At 33.7% G+C, this 21754-nt stretch overlaps 1 protein-coding gene across 1 annotated transcript; it reads right to left on the bottom strand.

Moving 5' to 3' along the window:
• Positions 1 to 245: 245 nt before the first annotated feature.
• On the bottom strand, positions 246 to 21523 carry LOC108457970 (sister chromatid cohesion protein PDS5 homolog B). Its single transcript, XM_053022675.1, has 31 exons — positions 21074 to 21523; positions 20412 to 20645; positions 20142 to 20323; positions 19093 to 19213; positions 18102 to 18323; positions 17707 to 17923; positions 17456 to 17601; positions 17221 to 17378; positions 17002 to 17151; positions 16884 to 16932; positions 16247 to 16435; positions 15296 to 15475; positions 14604 to 14743; positions 14175 to 14301; positions 12795 to 12935; positions 12621 to 12686; positions 11458 to 11594; positions 5213 to 5330; positions 4816 to 4947; positions 4529 to 4725; positions 4276 to 4423; positions 4031 to 4168; positions 3882 to 3953; positions 2948 to 3358; positions 2730 to 2797; positions 2594 to 2645; positions 2090 to 2176; positions 1548 to 1594; positions 1017 to 1108; positions 802 to 872; positions 246 to 615 (listed from the first exon to the last, which is right to left on the bottom strand). The coding sequence occupies exons 1-31, from the start codon at positions 21167 to 21169 to the stop codon at positions 583 to 585; spliced, it is 4221 nt and encodes a 1406-aa protein (XP_052878635.1). The 5' UTR covers positions 21170 to 21523; the 3' UTR covers positions 246 to 582.
• Between the last annotated feature and the right edge of the window lie 231 nt (positions 21524 to 21754).

The following is a 21754-nucleotide window of genomic DNA, read 5'->3' as shown; positions in this document are numbered from 1 at the left end:
AAACAGGAAAATGTATATATTATAGTTATGTGGGTTAACAAAATATTATAACCATGTGTTGAGTAGTAGTTGCAGCTCTTTTATTAATCAATATATACACTAAAACAATAATAAAACTTATATAAATAATTTGATAAGTATTAGACAAGTTTATAGATTCGCTCAATGTTCTTAAGTTCAACATTGTTCAAGATTGGAGACAGATGTCTTAATTCTGAAAAAAGCCAAAGTTCACATGTCTTAACTAACTTTGAAATATAAACTTTCGTATCATTTTCAATTTATGAAAATTACAAGATCAAAAGCTGGATGTTCTCAAGTTTCCACTGGCCTTCATCTTCTTGTATTTTAATTAATCAAGTATACCACAACCGAATTCCTTTAACAGAACCTCAAAAAACATGTATACCATAAAAATTAAAAGGATAATTACAGATGGTGACACTGATCCATTTTTACAGCTAATATATATATATATTATATAAAAACCAATTGGTAGCAAGGGGTTACAGGCAAGAGTGAGTAAAATCACTAGCCATTTCATTTGCTCTTTCCTCAATAACTACACCTTCCGATTCCACTTTATACCTTCCTACTCCGTGTTCTTCTTGCAACCTAAAACAATCCCAAACAAAACCCAATCTTTTATTTGACAATAAATGTTGTGTGCAGTGAACAGTGCAGCCAATATTTTAGAAAATAAGGTAATATTTCCTTGGAATGAAAATACTAAGAAATGGTCTTTCAAGATTTCCTATATTAGAAAGAGAATGGAAGAAAATGTATAAATGGGGCACTTACAGCATCTTCATCTATATTCATAACTTCTGATACTGATGATGAATTTTTGGATCTCTCTTTCTTTTTCTTCTCTGGATCATAAAATTAAATAACGTTTCTATAAATTTAAAATATCACAAAAGCCCTTTAATGACCGACACATGTAAAGAACAGGCAAGAGTTGCAAAGGAGAAAAAGAAAAGGAAAATAGATAATAAATGCAACAGATAAATTACCTCTGCAAGGAACCTTACAATCCTCCATATTTAATTTTGTCTTAGACTCTTGCCTGGCATCACTTCTTAACTTATCAACTGTGTCTTTGACACTATTGAGACCAGAATGCAACAAAAGGAAAGCAGAAAACAGCAATGAGGAATAAAATCCATAAGTTTTGATTTGTATATCTATTATAGCTTCAATAGTTATTCAGCAAATAAAAGTCCTTCAGTAGTCGCAACATCTAGACAGTAAAAAAAAACAAGATAACTAACGAAGGCCACACACAAGATAAGTGTTAAATTATCTGGTTGCCTCAGGAAAATCAGAAACAAAGTTTAACGAAAGGAGAAAAGTAACAAAGTTGAGGCATTGCTAAACAACAGTAACAGTTGGGAGTACCAAATAACTAGATTGATTTGCATGATGAAGTATATAAACTTAACAAAAGGAAATGATACAAGCAATATGTCCAATACTAATTTCACGGAGGTGGAAAAAGCAAGATGCATATCATTATAGTTGATTCGTTTTACAGATCAACTCACCATTGCCGCAAATGCAAGGTGTTTTGCTTATCTGATGGTTGAACCTCCTTTCATGCAAAAAATGGACAGAACAAGATTAGTAGGATAAAGTCACAGAGAAAGACAAAAGTGATGCTGCAAAAATCATATGCTTGGATGGAAAATCATGTAGGGTTTGACAGCAATAAAGTCATCATATTTTGTGAACATTCTTTATTTTTGTTGCTGTTTCTAATTTTCAGGGATACAGGATTATTTTGCCAATAACTTCTTGGTTTGCTGGTAATCAGCCACGTAAGGCAGCCACCATATCCAGGTTCTACTGCAACACCTAGCCCTCCTCCCAAGTTGGCTAATTTGCCGTTAATTAATAGAGTCAGAATAATAGAATTTAGAACTAATTTGAGTTCTCTAGTCAGAGGCAAGAGCAAATCTAATTCTAACTAGACTGGCATATTTATGGGACCGGACACAATCCAATTCCTTTAGATCTTCAAAACACAAACCTATGGTTAAGTCAACAGTTCAAAGCTCAAAAGAAATATCGTAGCTTTCACACTTACCCTCTCCATCAAAGAACAGTTACTTATCGTCTCCCAGCTCTCACTGTCCAAGCATAATATTTCAACTTCCCCACTATCACATGTAATCTGTCAATTGCATGGAAACAAATTTAATCCAAAGAGTTGGATTGTTTTACCCTTAGCCAAGCGGAGTATGTCACTCATTCATTTGAGTTTCTTTCCTTTTTCTTTCTGTGTGTGGTGTGGAAGTTCGTTAATGCACTTATATATCACATTTTATAGCTAATTAAGAAAGTCAACAATAGTAAAACAAACTCTTTCAGAAAGAAAATATAAATAAACTGAAAAAAGAAAATATGAGAATGAATATTCAATTCAAAATCAGGAAAACCTTATTACTTCTTGAAGACATTAGAGACAACCAAATAAATAAAATCAACAACTCCAGTTAAACTGAATTTCTCACATAGTTCCCAAGCAGCATCTAAAATTTATATTACAGAACAACTACTCCATTGACTAACAATATGTGCAAGCAGTTACCTTGTGAGTGGTGTTTTCTGGGTTAAAGTCAGCCACGGTGCCGGAATAGAAACTGAAAAATAAAGATAAAACAAAATGAAACTAAAACCGGCATATATTGCAAAACTTGCAGAAAGACCTATTTCCTTTGACTTACCAACTATCAAAAGTAGACCATACTTTGATCCGCTGTCCAATTAATACCTCATTTCTGGTACCCGATTCCTGCTTAGTTAAAAAGAACTGTTAGTCATTGGTCAAATATATATACAGTTTGTATATGGATAGCAAAACACAAAAAAGCTAAACCTACAACTAATGGTCTCAGTTAGAGAAAGATACTACTTTTGAACTAAAAGGAGCATTGAACTTTACCTTGCAATTATTGGAAGCCCCAGCAGTGTGGCTTTTATCTGCAGCAACATTTCCGTCTGATGTGCTAGATCTTCCAACTTTCTGAGTTGAAACTTTTGATTCCATCTGAGAAGGTTTTTGAGTGAAAGAATGTGAAGAAAAGGACTTCCCTTTTTCCAAAGCTGATTCCGAACTGTTAGATGCACCATATTCCTGCTCATTAGAATCCTTATTGCGTGACCCAACAGATCCCAGTGCATCTGGAGAAACAGCACACCTTCCCCTACATCCCAAATTGACACCCTGCCTCGTAGATTTCTTATGCACTTGATCTGCCCCACGAGTTGAAAAATCTTCTTGCTTATGTGAAACCAAGATAAAACTGTCATCCTCATGACACTTGCGACCACGTTTACGAACAGAGTCAACTGACTGAAACATAGATGCAATCAACAATCTCCAATTGAAATACTTGCTTGTGATTGTGTGTATGTGTGCATGCATGGGCATATGAATCAAGATAGTGAATACCGCATTGGTGGATACACTGTTTTTCTACTAGAACTGGTACCAATCTATTTCGCTATATTGTTTCGGATTTATCCACATTTTTGAAAAATATTTAATATATGTATATAGAAATTATTTACAAATATAAAATAAATGAGATTAAATAAATTTCTAATATAAAATATTCATCAATTATATAAAATACTCATCAATAAACTTCACAAATAAAAACCTGTCCTTCAACAAATTCAAGAAAACCAAGGGAAAAAACAGCATCTCATACATTAAAAACAAAGTCCATACAAAATCATTCCATACTAAACATATAAGATGAAAGTTCCATAAAAACCAATGTGGAATCAACTATCTTTGATATGAATGGCATTCAAATATAAAATTCATCAATATATTAATCATGGCAATCCTATATCAACTTCATACACACCAGAGAGATTTGAGACTTGAAAATGTGAACGACCCTCTCAACAAAAGTATGAGTAAAAGATTTCCAATTAGCCTGCATAGAAAAACTAAATTAGAATTCGGATAAAATATTTTACATTTAGAAAAGGAAACATGTCATTGGGAACTTGCCTCTTCATTTTGCATAGGAGTTATTTTATAAAGTGATGATGGAAGCAAAATCTTTTCAGGTCTGGGTAAAGAGGAGATGCCTTTCTGATAAAATGAATTTACACCAGAAATTCCAACATCAGCTAGAAAGTGCAACCTCTGCATTGTAAGAAATAGCCTTATTATTCACAAAGCACCTTGTTGCATTGAAACAAAAAACACTATTCACCCATAAAGGATTTCTATAAAATTAAAAAATATCTCACAGGTGTTCTCTGAACATCAACGGCATCCTTTGCTCTCTTAATAGCACGAAATATATAATACAAATAGAAAGCAGCAACGTTAACAATATCCATATCATCATCAACATTATTAGAGCTGATTGATGTGTGTAAGAATAAAAGAAGTGGACTGCAAAAAGGAAAAAAAATTAAAATCAACAATGTTTGCAAATGCACCCATGTTCGGTTTGAGGTTAACCAAAATTCAGAACTTGACTTCTGAACAACATTTTACCTGCAAAATTGAGCATATATTGCTTCATCCTGACAACCCTCAGGTGGGAAGCCTTCATCATGTGCAAGCAGATGGATCAAGAATACCACCAAATACGCTGGGTAGTCCACAATTGACCCTCCCTGCACCATGGATGTTCGGCGTTTTTGAGCTTCTCTATTGTATTCCTTGATAAACTCCACCATGTATTTGAATGACTAGAAGAGCAAATCAGCTTGTATGAATTAGTAAAAAGAAAAGAATACAAATTATATTTGCAAGATATATTAAGAAAAAGAAATGCATACATGCTGTCGATCCTTGAAGCCATCAGCAGTAGCCAGAGTAAAAGCAGAAGCATATCTTATAGGTATAACTCGTTCCTTCAATAGCTTGTACGTTTTATCAAGAAATGATAACCTGACTGAAGAAGAATCATCCTGGAATAGGAGAGGAATAAGAGTAATTAACCAGAAATACAAGGATATAACTTAAAATGAACAATTGCTAACAATTCCAGGAAAACTGAAAGCTGAGGTATGCAGGAAGAAACATGAAAAATGAAGGCACACTTTAAACAAAGTATATTTTTATCTTTTATTATTAAGCAAAAAAAGTTAAAATCAAAAGGCATGTTTTACATGGTTAGCAATAGGAGTTTGCAAGAAGTGCTTAGAATTCAAATTGCTAGATCAAACTACTTACCTTTCCCATCAAAATTGTGGGGCGAAAAATATCTGGAGATATATGTAGGTCCCATCTTCTAGAAAGTTGGAGGACAGACTTTGCAGCAGCCAATCTTATATAATCCCTATCACCTGCACTGCATTAGAACATAAAGCCAATGCCCAAGCAATGAGTAAAGGTTGCCAATATTCTCTGAAATGAAATAATCACATAAACTTTTGCACGTGAATCTTCATTTCTAAAATGTAAGCTACTCTTTCAAAGAAAAGACATCTCATACACTGTGATTGAGGAGTCAGATTAATTTCAAAAGAAAACTAATGCTTACATTGACAGCAGTAATTGCAAAATCCTCTGAATCTTGGTAAAAAATTAGCACAGCCAAGACTCTTTGTCGAATAATTGCTTTAATATACAATGTTAAACACGTCAGGAACATTCTTTTACTAAATCAAAATCCATGTCTTAAAACTTTTTGGGAAGAATAATGAAAAGAAAAATATTAGAAGATATATCAAAGCAGACACCCAATGTTTAGAACTTAAAAAGACTCTTGGAGGTCTCAAGTTATAATCAAGGGAAAGGGGACACAAAGAATGGAAGTGTGCTACCTCCCTTTGTGTAGCTCTGTCTGTATCTGTCTCCCTATATATTTATATATAGATGTCAAAGTGTAGAGCTGGAAATGGGTTAGGAAGATTAGTTCAAAATCCCTTAAATTGAGGGATTTGATTAGGATATTATTTCATTATGATTTACATTCCTATTTTTCCATTTGTAATACCCTATATGGTACCATGTATTGTGAAGGTAGATGAATAAGAATTTCAAAAATTTTCTCCTTATATTCTCTAACATGGTATCAAAGCTTTAGGTCATTTTTTGGATTCTTTTTTTGTTTTTTCCCTCCTATTTCAACCTTCATTGCTGCACTACAGTCCTGTTTCAGCCTTCATTGCTGTCACTATAGTAATATTTCCACTCGGGTTACATGGCTCTCCCTCCTTGAACAAAAATTTGATGTTAGCTTCGTTATACCTAATTTTCACTCAACGATTCAAAACCATCTTGGAGTTGGAATAAAAAGCTTTAGCACAGAAAATGTAAAGCTAATTTTGACCAAATTCTGTCACCATACTTCAAATCACAAAGCATTATACATGATTCATCATGTGTCAATACATCTTGGCAAAAAGAGGTAGCTGAGAGAAGAAATGAGCATTTACTCAACACTCTCCCATGCTTTGCTCTTTCAAGAGAATGTGTGTAAGTCTGATTTTGGGGAAACTATACTTAGTGCCACATAAGTGATAATTTTTTACATCTCTGTTGGTGTCACCTACGCAAAAAATACCTTTTTTTTTTATCCAAGTCCTATCTTAAAAGGAGACTTCAATGATGGAAGATAATATTTGAGTTCTTACTTCAATCCCTCGTTGAACATGCAAACCCTCTAAACCTATCACTTCCAAATCACCTAATTCTTGTATCGTTGAAATTGAGCCCTTTGAACTTATCACCTCTAAGTCTCCTAATCCTCATGTTGTTGAACTCAAGTCCTTTAAACCTCTCACTTTTGAGTCACCTAATTTTGCTTCTTAACCTATGTCATCTCACTTCCCAACTAGTGTTGCTCAAAATCTCCTATACTTTTCTCAAGTGTATTCAAGGAGAAAGATTGTTCTAGAACTTACACAAGTTCAAGAATCCAACTCAAGCTTTGTAAATGAAATCACAATAAGAGCTAACCCACTTTTACACAAAAATTGCTGAAAAACATATTGGCCCAACAAACGACGTTTACCTCCCTATTGCTGTTAGAAAAGGTAGTGAAGCATGCACTAAATGACCACTCTATCCACCACCTCACTAGGTCTCCATTAAGCACTTATAACCATCCCACAAAAAAAATTCATTGTAAGTCTAAACATCATTACTATTCCTAACCCTGTTTTTGATGCATTGTTTCTATCAAATAAATAGAATGCCCTCTCATGTCCTTTATGAAATTATTCCCGAACATACACCTTTAGAGTACTCTACCCATAAGAAAATTCATGCGGTCAGCCTTTGTTCACATCTGTGCACAAAATAAAAGCAAATTGGTTCTAAAGTTAATCAAATGTATATTTCTTGAGTAGTCATCAAACCATACTAGTGCCCAATTTGAACCTAAGTCTTATCAATTTATCTAAGTCAATTCCAAACCCAGACATTATTTACCTCACTCAAGAGCCTATTCCAAACCATACTCTAGTGTCTATTCTGGAAGACCAAAACCTCCGTACAAACAAGAGATATTTGGCCCAAACCATGAATCTAATGATTAGATTCAAGAATCACCAGGTAACATTGTTTTATCTTTTCCTAAGGATAGAACAATAACATTAAGGAATGGGAAACGGGCTTGTACAGAACATGCAATTCACAAATTTGTCTCATAGGCAAAGTTGTCACCAAATCACTTTGCCTTTGTAAGCAATCTTGACAAAGTGCGGATACTTAGTACAATACATGAGGCACTTGAATTCCCTAAAAAGAAGGCAATTGTCATCAAAGAACTACAAGCTTTTGAGAAAAATGGAACCCGAAAAATAGATCTACTTGGAAGGATAGCAAGAAGTAAAAGGATCTTCACTGTGAAGAAATGTTGATGGGAGTACAAATCAATTGAAAGCCAAATTAGCTGCAAAGGGATTTACTCAATCGTATGGGATCAATTATCAAGACATTTGCTCGAATAACAAAACCAAACATGGTAGAGTGTCCCTCTCCCTTGCTGCAAATCTTGGCTGGCTCTTCTATCAACTTGATGTGAAAAATGTTTTTCTCAACGAAGCTTTTGAAGAGGAAGTTTATATGAAGATACCGCCTAGTATCAATGAAGAACATAAGAGTTCTTTCCCCGTTTTTTAGGTTTTCCAACTGGTACTAAGTCAGTCCATGAACGATTCAACTGAAGAAATATAGATGAAGTTTATAGAATTCTGAAGTACTTCCAAAGAACAACCAGTTGTGGACTATTCTCAAAAAACTAAGAGATATGGACTATAATGATGCTGATTAGGCAAGGTCTACTAAAGATTAAAGGTCAATACCTAGTTATTGCAAGCAATTGTTTCTCATAGTAACTCCATGGCGGAATTTTGAGCATTAAATCACGAGATCTGTGAAGGAATTTGGCTACAAAAGATTGTAAATTGAGCTACAGGTTTCAACCACTATCTCTACAAGTGTGCTGTGAAAATCATGTGATTCTCAATATAGCAAAAAGCTTTGCACATCATGATTGAACCAAGCACATCAAGATAGATAAGCATTTTATCAAAGAAAAAACTGAAACAGAAATATATCACTAGAGTACATTCGGAATTTGGCTACAAAAGATTGTAAATTGAGCTACAGGTTTCAACCACTATCTCTACAAGTGTGCTGTGACAATCATGTGATTCTCAATATAGCAAAAAGCTTTGCACATCATGATTGAACCAAGCACATCAAGATAGATAAGCATTTTATCAAAGAAAAAATTGAAACAGAAATATATCGCTAGAGTACATTCCCACAAGAAAGCAAGCTATAGATACCCTAACAAAAGCACTTATCAAGAAAACATTTGAGGAAATAAATTCCAAGCTTGGATTGAGCAACATCTACATACCTAGCTTGAAGAGGAGGGTTGAAATTTGAGAATATGATTTACTCAAAAACTAGTTTAAGTGAAAGCAACATTTCATTTTGTTTCTTGATTTTCTATCCAACCACAAATGAATTTTCATGTCCAGCTTTTCATCCTTTAGTTTGTTTCCTACTTTATCTCAGAGATAGTTTCCTATTCTTAAAAGATTATTAGCTATGAAGTTGTTGTATTTCTCTAGTTTCTTCAATCAAAATAATCAAAATTTCATTATCCAGAATCTTCAGTAATTCTATGAAATAGTTATTTAATCACATTTTGAGCTAAACACAAGCTAAGCTCTAGACTTTTACGTTTAATTTTATTATTTTTTAGTTGAGTGTATTTCCTTTAGATTTTCTTTCCGTAATTGTTTCTATTTTACTTTAGCAAATACCTAAATGTGGCTTCTATAGTAGGATCAGAAATCAAGTCAAAGGAGATCAAATGTTGAGTTTACAAGATAGAAGAGTCTAACATTTCGCGTGGTTGGAGCCTAAACACTCAGAGACAAAGTTGCAATAAAAAGAGCAAAACTAAGGAATCGAGAAAATTTAATAAGGAAAATGTCCAAAATAAGCATTGTAGGGCACCACGTGCATTTCAACACCTCATCACTACAATTTTTGTGTCAAAGGCAACAGTGCCCAATGATGTCTTTTTCAGCAAGGTTTCCAAATTTAAAAAAGTTTTGTGATTCCTACATTAACAAGACTTTAACCTTTTATTTTTAAGACCTCTTAGGTTTATTTTAGAAATAGTTAAGCATGTTTAGTTTCAAAAGGAGAAGCCAAACAAAGTTGCAAGAATCTAAAGAGAATTAGCAATTTGGTGATTCAAGCATGACAACCTTCTATTTCTCTCTTCTCTTTTTTATTTCTTTTGTATTGTGATATGCGCCTTAGCGTAAGATCTAGTCACAGGTCTAGACGGGAAAGAATTCTTGCTTCGACCTATGGTTACTCAAAAGGCAGATTCGTCCTTGACTGAACCCCCTCTCAAAATAACGTTTCTTTTGATAGAATAATTGCTTACCTCTTTATTTCATATTGGCAGCCTTTTATAGACTGTTAGTAACAAAGGAAAGAGTCCTAATTGACATAAAATAGAATTCCTAACTTAGAGTTTATGAAGGAAACAAAAACCTAATATAGTAAAACTAAAACTCTTAGTAAAACCTGATATAATAAATAAATAAAACTAAATACTCCTATTGCAATTAAAGCGTCCATATCATATTGTTGATGACAGTGGACTCCTTTGCTTTGAGTTTTATTTATTCTTCAAGAACTAAATTAGTTTTCTAGAATTACAATGGATCTTGACTTTTATTTGTAATACTTGATTTCTTTTCTTTATGAATTTGAGATCTGTCTAATTTGATATTCATAAATCTAAATTGATTATTCATCCTTTCAGACTGATTTGGGAATTCTAGGTGAAGCTTGGAAAAAATAATATGAGACAAAAATTAAACATAGCATCAAGACATTTAATTAATTTCATGATTGATTTGTTGATAGAATAAACATGCCTATTAACCTTATGCAATCAAAATTACAATCCATTTCTAACCCTTCATTCTAATGTTAATTCCCCTAGACATTTAGCAAGTTAGGAGTATAGGTTTAATTGCAACTCAAAATTACGTATAAATTACATTAGAACTCTAGATTGACTTCTCCATTAATTAGGAGAAAGATTGAGGGATTACAAACTTTGAGTGATGTTTCAAGTGAAGTTGTGATCCTGCATTTGCTTTACTTTATTTGTTAATTAACTTTTTATTTTAGAATTCCAGTTCTTAGTAAGATTTAGGTTCTAATCCTTGCGGGAACAATGGTAAATGCTACAACACCAGTTAGACCTTACTTTAGGCTAATTTATATTTGTCTATTCAAATAAATGAACAAATTAGACAACAAGCCAAGACTGAATGTAGGTAAGTTCTAGCGAATTTGGGTTTATGAACAATCTTATTTGTTATATAAATCATAGAAGGGTTCTTTTATATTCACTAATAAGCCAAGTGCAAAAGTCCCATTTAAGGCTCATTAACCAAATCAAACTCTAATAGAACAATCATAGATTTTTGAAGCTAGGCTAATTGGTCCTATGTAAAAGTGGTCAGATGGGATCTAACTCATAAACAATATTACTCCTTACTCTCCACCACACATAAAGACTTAAAATGCCACTCTATCCCTACCTCGTAATTAGCAGGACCAAACACCCTCCCACAACATAAATACATTTTCTATCTCTCCTTTTCTTTTCCATCTCAATAAGTCCATAAGTGGTATTCCAAAAGGGCAATGATTGCTTTTAATCAAGGTAGAATAATTTTCTCCCTAATTCTCTCCAAACTACTCACTGAAGATTTGCTTTTCTCACTTTCTAATTACAAATTATTACTAAGTAGGACAGAAAACTGCTTGCAGTGACCTTCACATTTAAAATATACTTTCAAATCATAAGAGTTATAATCTATTTCCAACAACGAAGGTCAAGAACTATGAAGAGATGAAGTAAAGATTATTCCAAGTGGAGGTAAGGCAATAGACAATGTACATCTTTTAGAACGCACCATGAGATGATATCATCAAGCACATCCTCTTTCTGGAGCATCTTCAACAAAGTGCCCAACAATGAATTAATTGGTCTACTGATCTGAGACCCTCGATGGGGCAAAAAACTCTTGACAAGCATCTTAAGCCCATAAATCTGCAAAGGATTGTCATCAAACTAAATTAGCCATAAAGACCTACCAGCCAGTGAAATAATATCTCCTAAGTTCATAATATAATTGTTGTAGCTTCCTTTCAAAATCTAAAAAACTATATTGGAGCACCTGAAGCTTAAAATATAAGCCATTGAATCAGAAGTTGCTTATTTCTACAGTCTCTTGGTTCTTTCAAACAAGAAAAAAAATATCTAAATTCTCTAGAAATAATCTGGATAGGAACAATCAAAAATGTTCTTCACAAGACCATCATATCTCAAGATCACAGTGACTCAGAATTTAAGAGTTAAAGCAGTTTAGCACAAGTGGCAGTTTACTTAAAGAAGCCGTTGACCAACAAAATGACATATCAGCTAATCTGCAAGGTAAAAGTTAAAGTTAGAATGCCAGACTTGCACTCATCCCTAACAGCCCTATTGGACTTTTTATCCATGCCAACCACACGAATTTGAAGGACTTAACATACTTAAAAAGTTAATTCACTATTTAGAGAAAAGTGCTACAGTAGCATTATATCCTTCAATACCCAGGAAAAAAAATTCTCTCTTTGCAATATTATAAGTATGATTAATATAATGTTTTGGAATCCATCATTGCTGCTTCACAGAAATACTAAAAAAACGAATGAATTGTTTAATGATCTCAACTTGCTAATAATTTGTAAATTGAGGAAAACCCTTGTAATAAACAGTAGACAACTAAAGGAATCACTATCACCATTATTGCCTTAACAAAACTCACCCACAACTCCTCCCAGTAATAATTTTCTTGTATTATGAGACATGATAAGAATACATTGTTTGGTCTGCAAGCTGAACCTAAGTTGCTCTCAGTCATTTGATCACCATTTAATTGAATACTCCCTCAAATTTGCATTAAATCAGTTTATGCCAATGCTGTAGTTCAAAGATAAATTTTATTATTAAAACATCAAACTCCACTCTAGCGGAAATCAACATATATAATTATTATGACTTTACATAGGAAAGCTCCCTCTTGACACTAACCTTTAATTTGCAAGTAGTACAACCGGAGCTATCCTCAGTGACTGAAGGATCATCCAATGACTTTGCCTTCAGAGATTAAATTTCAAATTAGTCAGCACATAACAACTACCAAAAGCAAATTAGATGCTCCAGCCACTAAATTCTAGGAAGACAAAGTAAGCAGAAATCAGATACCTGAAAAATCTTTTTATACACATATTGCGTGATTTCTTTATCGTGATGTTCAAAAGTTGAAACAGAATATTGAGCTATACATCCCAATGACTGCAAAACAGTTGCAGTATTCCGCCCACGATGTAGAGAATCCACAAGTTCCTGAACTTGAACAGATAAAATATTGTCATGGTCATCAAAAGGGCCCTGAAACACATCAGTCAGTGCTTTGAAAATATAGCCATTTTTCTCTTTTGTTATAAAAAAAATTTGCAATACACAGGTTTTTTTTTTTAAATCACCACAGGAAACCCTCTTCAGCCTTGAAAAGCATACAAATTATGTACAACTACAGACCAAAATTACAATCAGGCTTCAACTCTAGGTTGGCACTTCTGTCAAATGCTTTAGTTAAGGACAGATACCAACCTAATTGAAGACCTCCTAAACTATATTGCTAACTTGACTTACTCTCATGACCATATAAAAAGGTGGTAGATGACATTGAAAATGAAAGTAACCAAGGGGAGTGACCGGTAATTGAAATAAAATTTAGCTGCCCTTTGGACTTTTTATCCACTAAAAGACAACAAAACATTAAAATTTATGATCCCACCTCCCATTTCGACATTTGAAGTGTATTTGGATGGGCATTCGGAGAAGAGATTCATTTCAATCAAGGTTTCCAGAAGTCAATAAATAAATTTACTTGTTTAGGTATAAATAAAAGATTTTCAAAATTTAGAAGGAATTTCGAGAAGGGATTAGGGACAGTTCCAACATGAGAGGTTTTCAAATCTCCTCCAAATATCCTCACTTTAGGCCTCATGGTCCACTATAAAATGCAAAACTAAGACATATCTTTTTATTTAACCTGAATATATATATTTTATTTTTATATTGTAATAATATCTATCCATTTTTACAAATCTAGCAATACTCATTGCAAATTTTTTTTTTTATAGTATCATTTTTCATTTACAATTTTTTTATCTCATGAAATTCCAATCGCCTAAATTTCCTTCTAAGCAATATTTATTCAAAGAAACAATTACAAATGCTAGCATTTTGAAATGATGCATTTTAAAATGTCTTCATTTAAAAATTCTTCAAAGTTTTAATATTTTCCATCCAAATGCGCTAAAGACAACAACATTCAACTTCCATTTAACTGATGTTTACAAATGCGGCTCACTAAATTAGCAATTAACAAAAAGCAGTTAGAGGCCAAATCTTTCAGGTTACTGATATGAGTGTACAAGTTTCTAAATTTAAAATAAAGATGTTGTGTCTATTTCTTGTTTTCCTTTTTCACATCTTCTTCACCTGGTGTGCCAGGCACACATCCTCTTTTTCCGTTTATAAGGATATAGTAAATAAATAAAATTGAGATAAGCACACCTCACATAATTCTGAGAAAACGTAAGGCTCAGATACATCTATTAGTGAAGCAATTGCAGAAACAGCATATTTCGACTGAGGGCGAGTTCCCTCAAGACAGATCTTCTTCAAAACAGGGTAAAAATCACTGCATGTGAAGGACATAGATAAGGAAAAAAGTGAAAACATGTTGCATAGAACCCAACAAAAATTTTTAAGGATGATTAGAATGTCAGCACAACAACTCAAGAAACTTGCAACCTCCTAAACTAGTTTCACATCAGCTTGCTGTTTAGAGAATTTAAATAATAATAAATTGTTGACGAATGTTAAATCCCTATTTCAGACTACAGATTGTATTTAAGGTTGTGAAATTCAAAACACATCTTTCTATCAGAGTTCTAACACAAATATCAAGTGCAAAGCTCTGAAAAAAAAGGTAGAAAGTACCTAAATTTAACAGAGATATGAGGTCCTGCTTTCACTAAAACTTGAATGATCTTATCATGAATCAGATACTTCTCTTCAAACAACAGGCATAACTCAAGTTCTGAACCCCTCATGAGTGAAGGGAAATTGCTGATGATAACCTGTATCGCGTAAATGTAATTTAAGAAAATTTGAAATCTATAAAAAATCAATCAAATTCATGTTCATGCAGGACATAGGCTTTTTTAATTACCAAACACCACTATAATAAAAAGCAATTCAAAAATTAATTTTCTATCATGGCAACACTTCTCTGTCCAAAATTCACTCTTTGACATTTCTCCTTAAGAAGTACCTTCAAGATCACGTTTAGAAAAAAGTCCAGTGTTTCACTTACTGACTGATGTTATTACTGAATAGAAAATCTTTGATTGTGAATTTATAATCATAAAATGTAGAGGAAACAAAGTAGATAGCTAGAGTCAAAACAAGAAAGACAAGAAAGTCTTGTAGCAACATCATTACTATTTCTGCAAATAAACTTAAACAGAAAATTACAAGTAACCATTACTAGCGTCGCATATTCCAATTAAAAAATAAAGTTCTACTTGAGCATGATGATGCATGCTAAACTTCTGAGTGCAGCTCCCCTTTTAAAATGAAGAAAAAAAAAAGAACACCATCGAGGTTCAATTAGAAGCAATTGTTCTTACCAGAAGTAGCTCAATAGAAAAGGCTTCCAAATGATTGCTTTCCAAACCACCACTGGAGATAAGATTGAGAATGCAACTGACATGCTCGGAGTCAAATATATTAAACAAGCATTTTGAGCAGAGCAACTGCAAAAACTCATAGTGTGGATGTTTATTCCCTATCACTTTAAGGAATTTATCCTGAAAAGGATAGGTAAAATTTTGGTCAAGTTATAGAGAAGATTAAAGAACAAGAAATACAAAGGGGAAAACAAGGGAATATAACATTTTATACTTAACATTACATGTTTAAGCAAGTTTGACAACATGTTCATCAACAAAAACAAGACAAACCTTCCTATTAACCACAAAACAAGTAATCACATGCATGCAGCACCCAACGGCATATGACTCGGAATACTCTGATGATTAAACTTAAACTGATCCATTTAAATCCCACGCTTCTACCCTAATTAGCATTTTTTTTTTTAAAATTCTAGTACTGAAAACAAAATATGACAAAAGAATGGGTCAAAACAAGGGCCAATTTCTGTTTTAAGTATGTCATACAACGCATCAACATGGGCTTCTTCAACTGCAAAAATAGACCTCGACACAGAAAGGAAAAGATACCAAACAGAAACCAACTAAGCTTTACCACAATCAGAAAATTGGGTGGAGAAATCCAGCTTCAAATTTTTCACATCTTTGTTTTTCGATAGTCATTCAGGTGCTTCTTACTATATCACATGCCCAAAAGACGTTTTAAAGCAAATACTTCTTAAGTATCATTTACTGTGTTGTCAATCCGATTACTTTATGTAGGAAGTATTGTAGAATCATCTAAACATGTGGAAACCGAACCTGACAACCTTATTACACCATGCAAAAAGATGCAAAAGTACCCAAAGAAAACATGTGATTTTGGAGTCTTTATTAAGTAAACTACAAGGAACAAGAAAAACAACGCACTCTTATGGCCATGGCACTTTTAAGGGTCACTTCATCCAATAACTGACCCAGTGAAGAGAAAATTTTGTTGTCCTTCATTTGACTCAACTTATCAAAGCACTCTTCAGCTTTGGATGGATCTGGGAATGAAGCTGACATTTTCACAAAAGAGCTTCTCAACTTCTTCTGCATATCCTCTGAATTAATCTCCTGCAATAAGAATTTATCAGATCTATTAATCAAACCAAGCAAACAGTAACTTGGAAGAACAAAATTGTGTCACACACACACACCCAAAAAAAAAATAATAATAAAACACATGCATTAATTATATATACCAATTATAATGATGTCATGGAAAGGGAAACGAAATAACATCAATAAGAAAGTATTCTGCGTGCGTGCATGCATAAATCTTGACTCTGGAATGTTTACATGCATTTCAAGGAAAGAAATGAATGGCAGAAAGCGAAAGCCATGACCAATAATAATGCACACTACAGTAAATATTTGGATAGGTAATGGTTGCAACATAAATGCAAATATCAAGTAATACATAGGCCTTTTTCAATTAGAAAGCAATAGTCGTAGGAGAGCTGATACATAAAGCCCTCAAAGAAACATTACAACTTTCCAGAAAGCAGTGCAAGCAATCTACCTTCTCTTTCCGTCGTAGGACCAAATAATTCCGCATTTCAGTTTGCAACCTGAAAGCATAAAGAGATGGTAATAAAGCATATGCCACCATCACTCAAGCAGTAATTTAATATAAATACCTTTTTTTCTGAGATAAAATAGCACTGAGGGCCTTCACATGCGAAGGGCTGAAAAGAGAAAACAAGTGGATCCAGTGCCTTGTCCTCTCTTCGACAGGAAGGAGAATAGGAAACAAATCCTCCGCAATAACAAGTTCAATGTTTTGGGACCTAAACATCAAATTTCACATTATGAGAGACAAGTTTTGATTTCTTTAGCCCAAGTGCAAATATGCCTACCTAAATTCTTTGCAATCTTTATCGTAGCAAAGCATCAACACTTTGCAAGGAATCTGCTCAAAGCGATCACATATTGTGATGTGCCCTTCTGCACACTTGTTACAATAATCTCGATATACTTCCATCACTTTCTGCAAGGTTTTCTTCCTAACAGAAATCTGCACAAGAATGGAAAATGAGTGGTACACAGCTTTAGGAACATAATAATCACACCAATATCCTAAAACAAGCTTACCTTCTTATCCCTAAGTCTCTCTGTAAACTCAGATACGAATTCATGTGAAGTATATTTAAGGTTAGACCTAGCAATATCACAGGCAACAATCACTGCCTGCATTCTCACTTTATCATCAAAGTCCAGCAGTCTATCTTTAATGGCAGCTGTTGAGATCGCAAGTCAGAGATAGAAAATAAGTATCAGATTTGAAGGCCATGAAAAAAAAGACATGCACAATAACCAAGGTAACTAGTTATGGAATTGCTTACGGAGAAGTTCAAGAGATTCTATCCCTGAGGGATTGGCCAAGCAACAAGCTTTAGCACATTGTAGAGCAGTAACTCTAACTTCTGAAGATTTATCGGCAAATCTTTTCAAAAATTCTAAATAAAGAGCATGGTATCTTTGTGCAACACGGTATTCGGGACGTAATAGAAGTTTTCCAATTAAATTAACAGCTTTTATTCGCACATCAACTTGATCAGTCTGTAGATAGACAATGTTATTTCAACAATAATTAGAAATAATTTTCGAAGTTAAATAGATTAGAGCATAAGAAACATTTTGTAGGGAAACAATGTAACAAGAGATCATAATACTAAATCCAAACAATTTAAGCAATATGTATAACAAATAGAGCCAGACCATTATGAGGATGATGTACCATTAATTCTTGGGTCAAACTAGGGATGATAGCATTAAGCATCTCAGGAGCACACTGAAAGATTTTTAACACAATTTCATGGTAGAATTCTTTGAGCTCGCTACCTACAGAATCTCTATCCAAGGAGCAAGATGTCAAAAACCCACAAACAAACGGCTGAAGCTTTTCTGCACAACTTTGGATAACAGAGGCAGCAAGCTGAGAAGCTGCGGAAGGTGCATCCTACATAACAGACACTAATGTAAACAAATATTCAAAATTTTCACTTTTACATGCATAAATGGAAAAATCTCATCTACCACAAGCTGCCGATAATCTACAATATGGTATTAGTATGATATATGGAAAATGGTCCACAACCATGCTACTGAAATAAACACTGATAAACAAAAAATTTCAGCTCTATTTGAATTGCAAAATAAATAATCACAGTATTCTTCTTAAGTAGTATATATGCAATACTTTGAAATTGAAAATGTACTACAATCAGAATAAGAGCAACCAGTATCAGAACGCACCATCAGTTGCAAATAAATTCTATGCATAATCATACACACAATGAAAAAGTGATGTCATTTTACAAAAACAGTAGCTCAATCCTAAAGATACCTTGAATCATCAAAATCTCAAACAAAATTAAAATCCCAACCTGGCGAGCATAAGCAACAGTCAAACTTCATGACATCTGATGAAAGATTAGAGTGTCTGACCTAACAATGTAAATAAGAGGTTTCTGACCTCTGCCACCAACAAATACATTGAAAGGATATTTTCACACATTCCCATGACAACAAATGACACAACTCCTACTTAAATGAGAAGGCATCTGGGAAATATCTAATGCATATCATATATATTGACAAATTAAATCAATATCAGTTCATATTGCCTCCTCCAACAATGCATAAACCCCTTTTTGGCTCAAAGTTCTGGTACACAAGTTAAATACAGTCTCGCTTGAACCAAAAAATAAAAGTCTGCCAGCACTCACCTTACTTTCCTGTATGAGATTTCCCAAAATTACATCCATTAGCTGGTGGGATACTTCCTCATTTAGGATATGAGTCATTATAGACAAGACATCATTGATTAAACTCTGTTGGTGGTGATCTCTGGGAATAAAGAGAAATGACATTTTACTATCACGGCATATACAAAATGGAAAGTCAAAACAGTAAGAGTAGTGAAGCAACAAACAAAGGGGTCGAAAGAAGAGGCTCACATGCAGAGGCAATAAATGCTCCACAGGATACAATGATTGCATTAAAAATAAAAGAATTTCAGAGGTAAAACATTTCACTAACATTCAACTAGGAGAGATAAACATGTAAAATTCAAAGTTATAATAAATTTAATGGAGGCTCTCAAATAAGTTAATAAAATCTGCATGGTGAGTAGTACATGAAAACGTTAACAAGTCAACTTGGGAGGCAAGTAGAACAGTAGCTTTTATCAAGCATATTTGTCATGACTTAAAAGATTAGTAGGAAAAACAGTAACATATTCTCAACTTTAACAAAAAGTTAGTCTCAATTCAGAGACGCCTAAAACATGACAGATTAAAAAATATATAGGCCTTGTAGGTTAATCTTGTATGAAAAACATCATACAGAAGGGACTAAGTTAATTTAAGGTACAATTGTTGATGCAAAATTCAAAGCTACAATAAATAATGGAGGCTCTAATGTCAGAAATAAGTTACCAAAATCTGACTGGCAAGTAGAACATAAAAAAGTTAACAGTTTACTTTAGAGGCAATGAGAACTTTTTTCAAGTATGTTTATCGTGAATTAAATGATTGGGAGGAAAAACTGTAACACTTTCTTAACTCTAGTTAAAGTCAGTTCCAATTCAGTGGCAAATACAACAAGATAGATTGAAAAATAAATACTCCTTGTAGATTAATCTTGCACGAAAAGAGATCATACAAAAAAGATTAAGGTCATTCAAGACACAATATCTTACAATTTGTTTAATTAAAAAGAAAAGATAATTAATTACCATATAAATACAGGAAGTAAAGAGAGAAAAGAATCTGACCTCACAACAGAGAAGAAAGTCTTAAACATTTCAAGAATCAAATCATTGCAACCAATATCCAGCATTATCACACAACATTTACATCGAGCAATAGTCTCCAATATTTTAACCCTCCTTGAGAAGAATGCACTTATAGTATCAGCAAGCTCCGAGAAAATACTGATAATGAGTTTAAAAATGTCCTGAAATGAAAGAGTTTGGGCTCTTGAGTGATAAAAAGGAGCGAAATGACAATGGTGTACAACAATACCAAAAAGAAAAAAATGTTACCCTAAGATGTTTATCTGCAAAGGGTGGTTGAGGTGCCAGGATCCGGAAAAACTCACTGACACAGATGGCCACCAAAAGTCTAACATCTTTATCAGTATGGTTAGGTAGACCATGCTTAACAATAGAATTCCTCAATGGCTTCGTGGCTGCCTCTAGTTCTCGCAACACTTGTGCCTTTGCAGCAACTTCTACCACAGAAGGCTGCTCTATTTGTGACAATGCGCTCACAACTTGCTGTGAAGAGAATTTTCAGCCACATGGAAGATCACACAAGTTTTTTTTTTCCTCAAAAAAATGAATTCTATCAAAGAAGCTCTCAGGAAAATACTTAATTACGAAATTTTAGAGGAAAAAAGTAATTAGTAAATTTAACTAAATAAAGCATGATCTAAGACATTGAACTATAGAGCCAAATACACAATATATATATTCGATAGAATATTAAGACATATTCGACATTTTACTCATTCAAATTTCGAAGTAAATCCATGTTCGTAAGTAACAATTTAATCAACTATAAGAATATCAGCACCTAACCATTCGCTGTAAACACTCCATAATCAGTGGTATTAGACAGTCCTAGCGACTTTTTTGAGAAAATTTACTTTTCCTTTTTCCAGAGAGAAGAAGAAGAAGAAGACGAAGAAGAAACTTATGCTTACACGAAGAGATTTTACGAGGACATCTTTGTTAGGGCGAGCGAGCTGGCCGAGTTTGGCGCCGATTCCACAGATGAGTTGCAATGTGGACTCTTCCATTTAGGGAGGAATGCTACAGAGAGGTTTGATAGGGAAAAAAAATTAAGAAAAAGGTCAGTAGTGGCATGGAGGAGTAAGGATGTTGAGGGTTTCTTTTTGGGAGGGAGAATTTGAAGAAACGAGAAATGGATGCCTCGGTTTAAGAGGGGAGAATCCCGCCTTCTGAAGCGCGTGAACGTGACGCGCTCAGTCAGGTGGTGACTGATAATGATGAGATCCGACGGCATTGAATGTATTGACTACGCCAGTGCCAGCCCAGCCAGCCCAGCCCAAGGTCCATACCTTTGTTCGTGGCCGGGTCAGATTGTGGCACCTTTGTTCGTATTCTTTTATTCAAGTTGGTCTCGGTTTATAAGCGATTCGATTATAGTGTATACACTACCGCAAATATATGTTACAAATTTGGTTCAATTGTAAAAATAGTCATTTATATTTGGTTAAATTTATATTTTAATTACTAATAGTTAATCTAATCATTAATAATTAATTTATTATAATTAATCATTAATATTATCAATTTATAACATTTTAATTACTAAAATTTTACTCGACATTATAAATATTACAAAATCTAATATAACACAA

Source organism: Gossypium arboreum, chromosome 2 (genome assembly GCF_025698485.1).
Source record: "Gossypium arboreum isolate Shixiya-1 chromosome 2, ASM2569848v2, whole genome shotgun sequence".
Classification (NCBI taxonomy): Eukaryota; Viridiplantae; Streptophyta; class Magnoliopsida; order Malvales; family Malvaceae; genus Gossypium; species Gossypium arboreum.
Note: the sequence above shows the minus strand (reverse complement) of the source record. Positions and strands in the feature narration are given on the sequence as shown.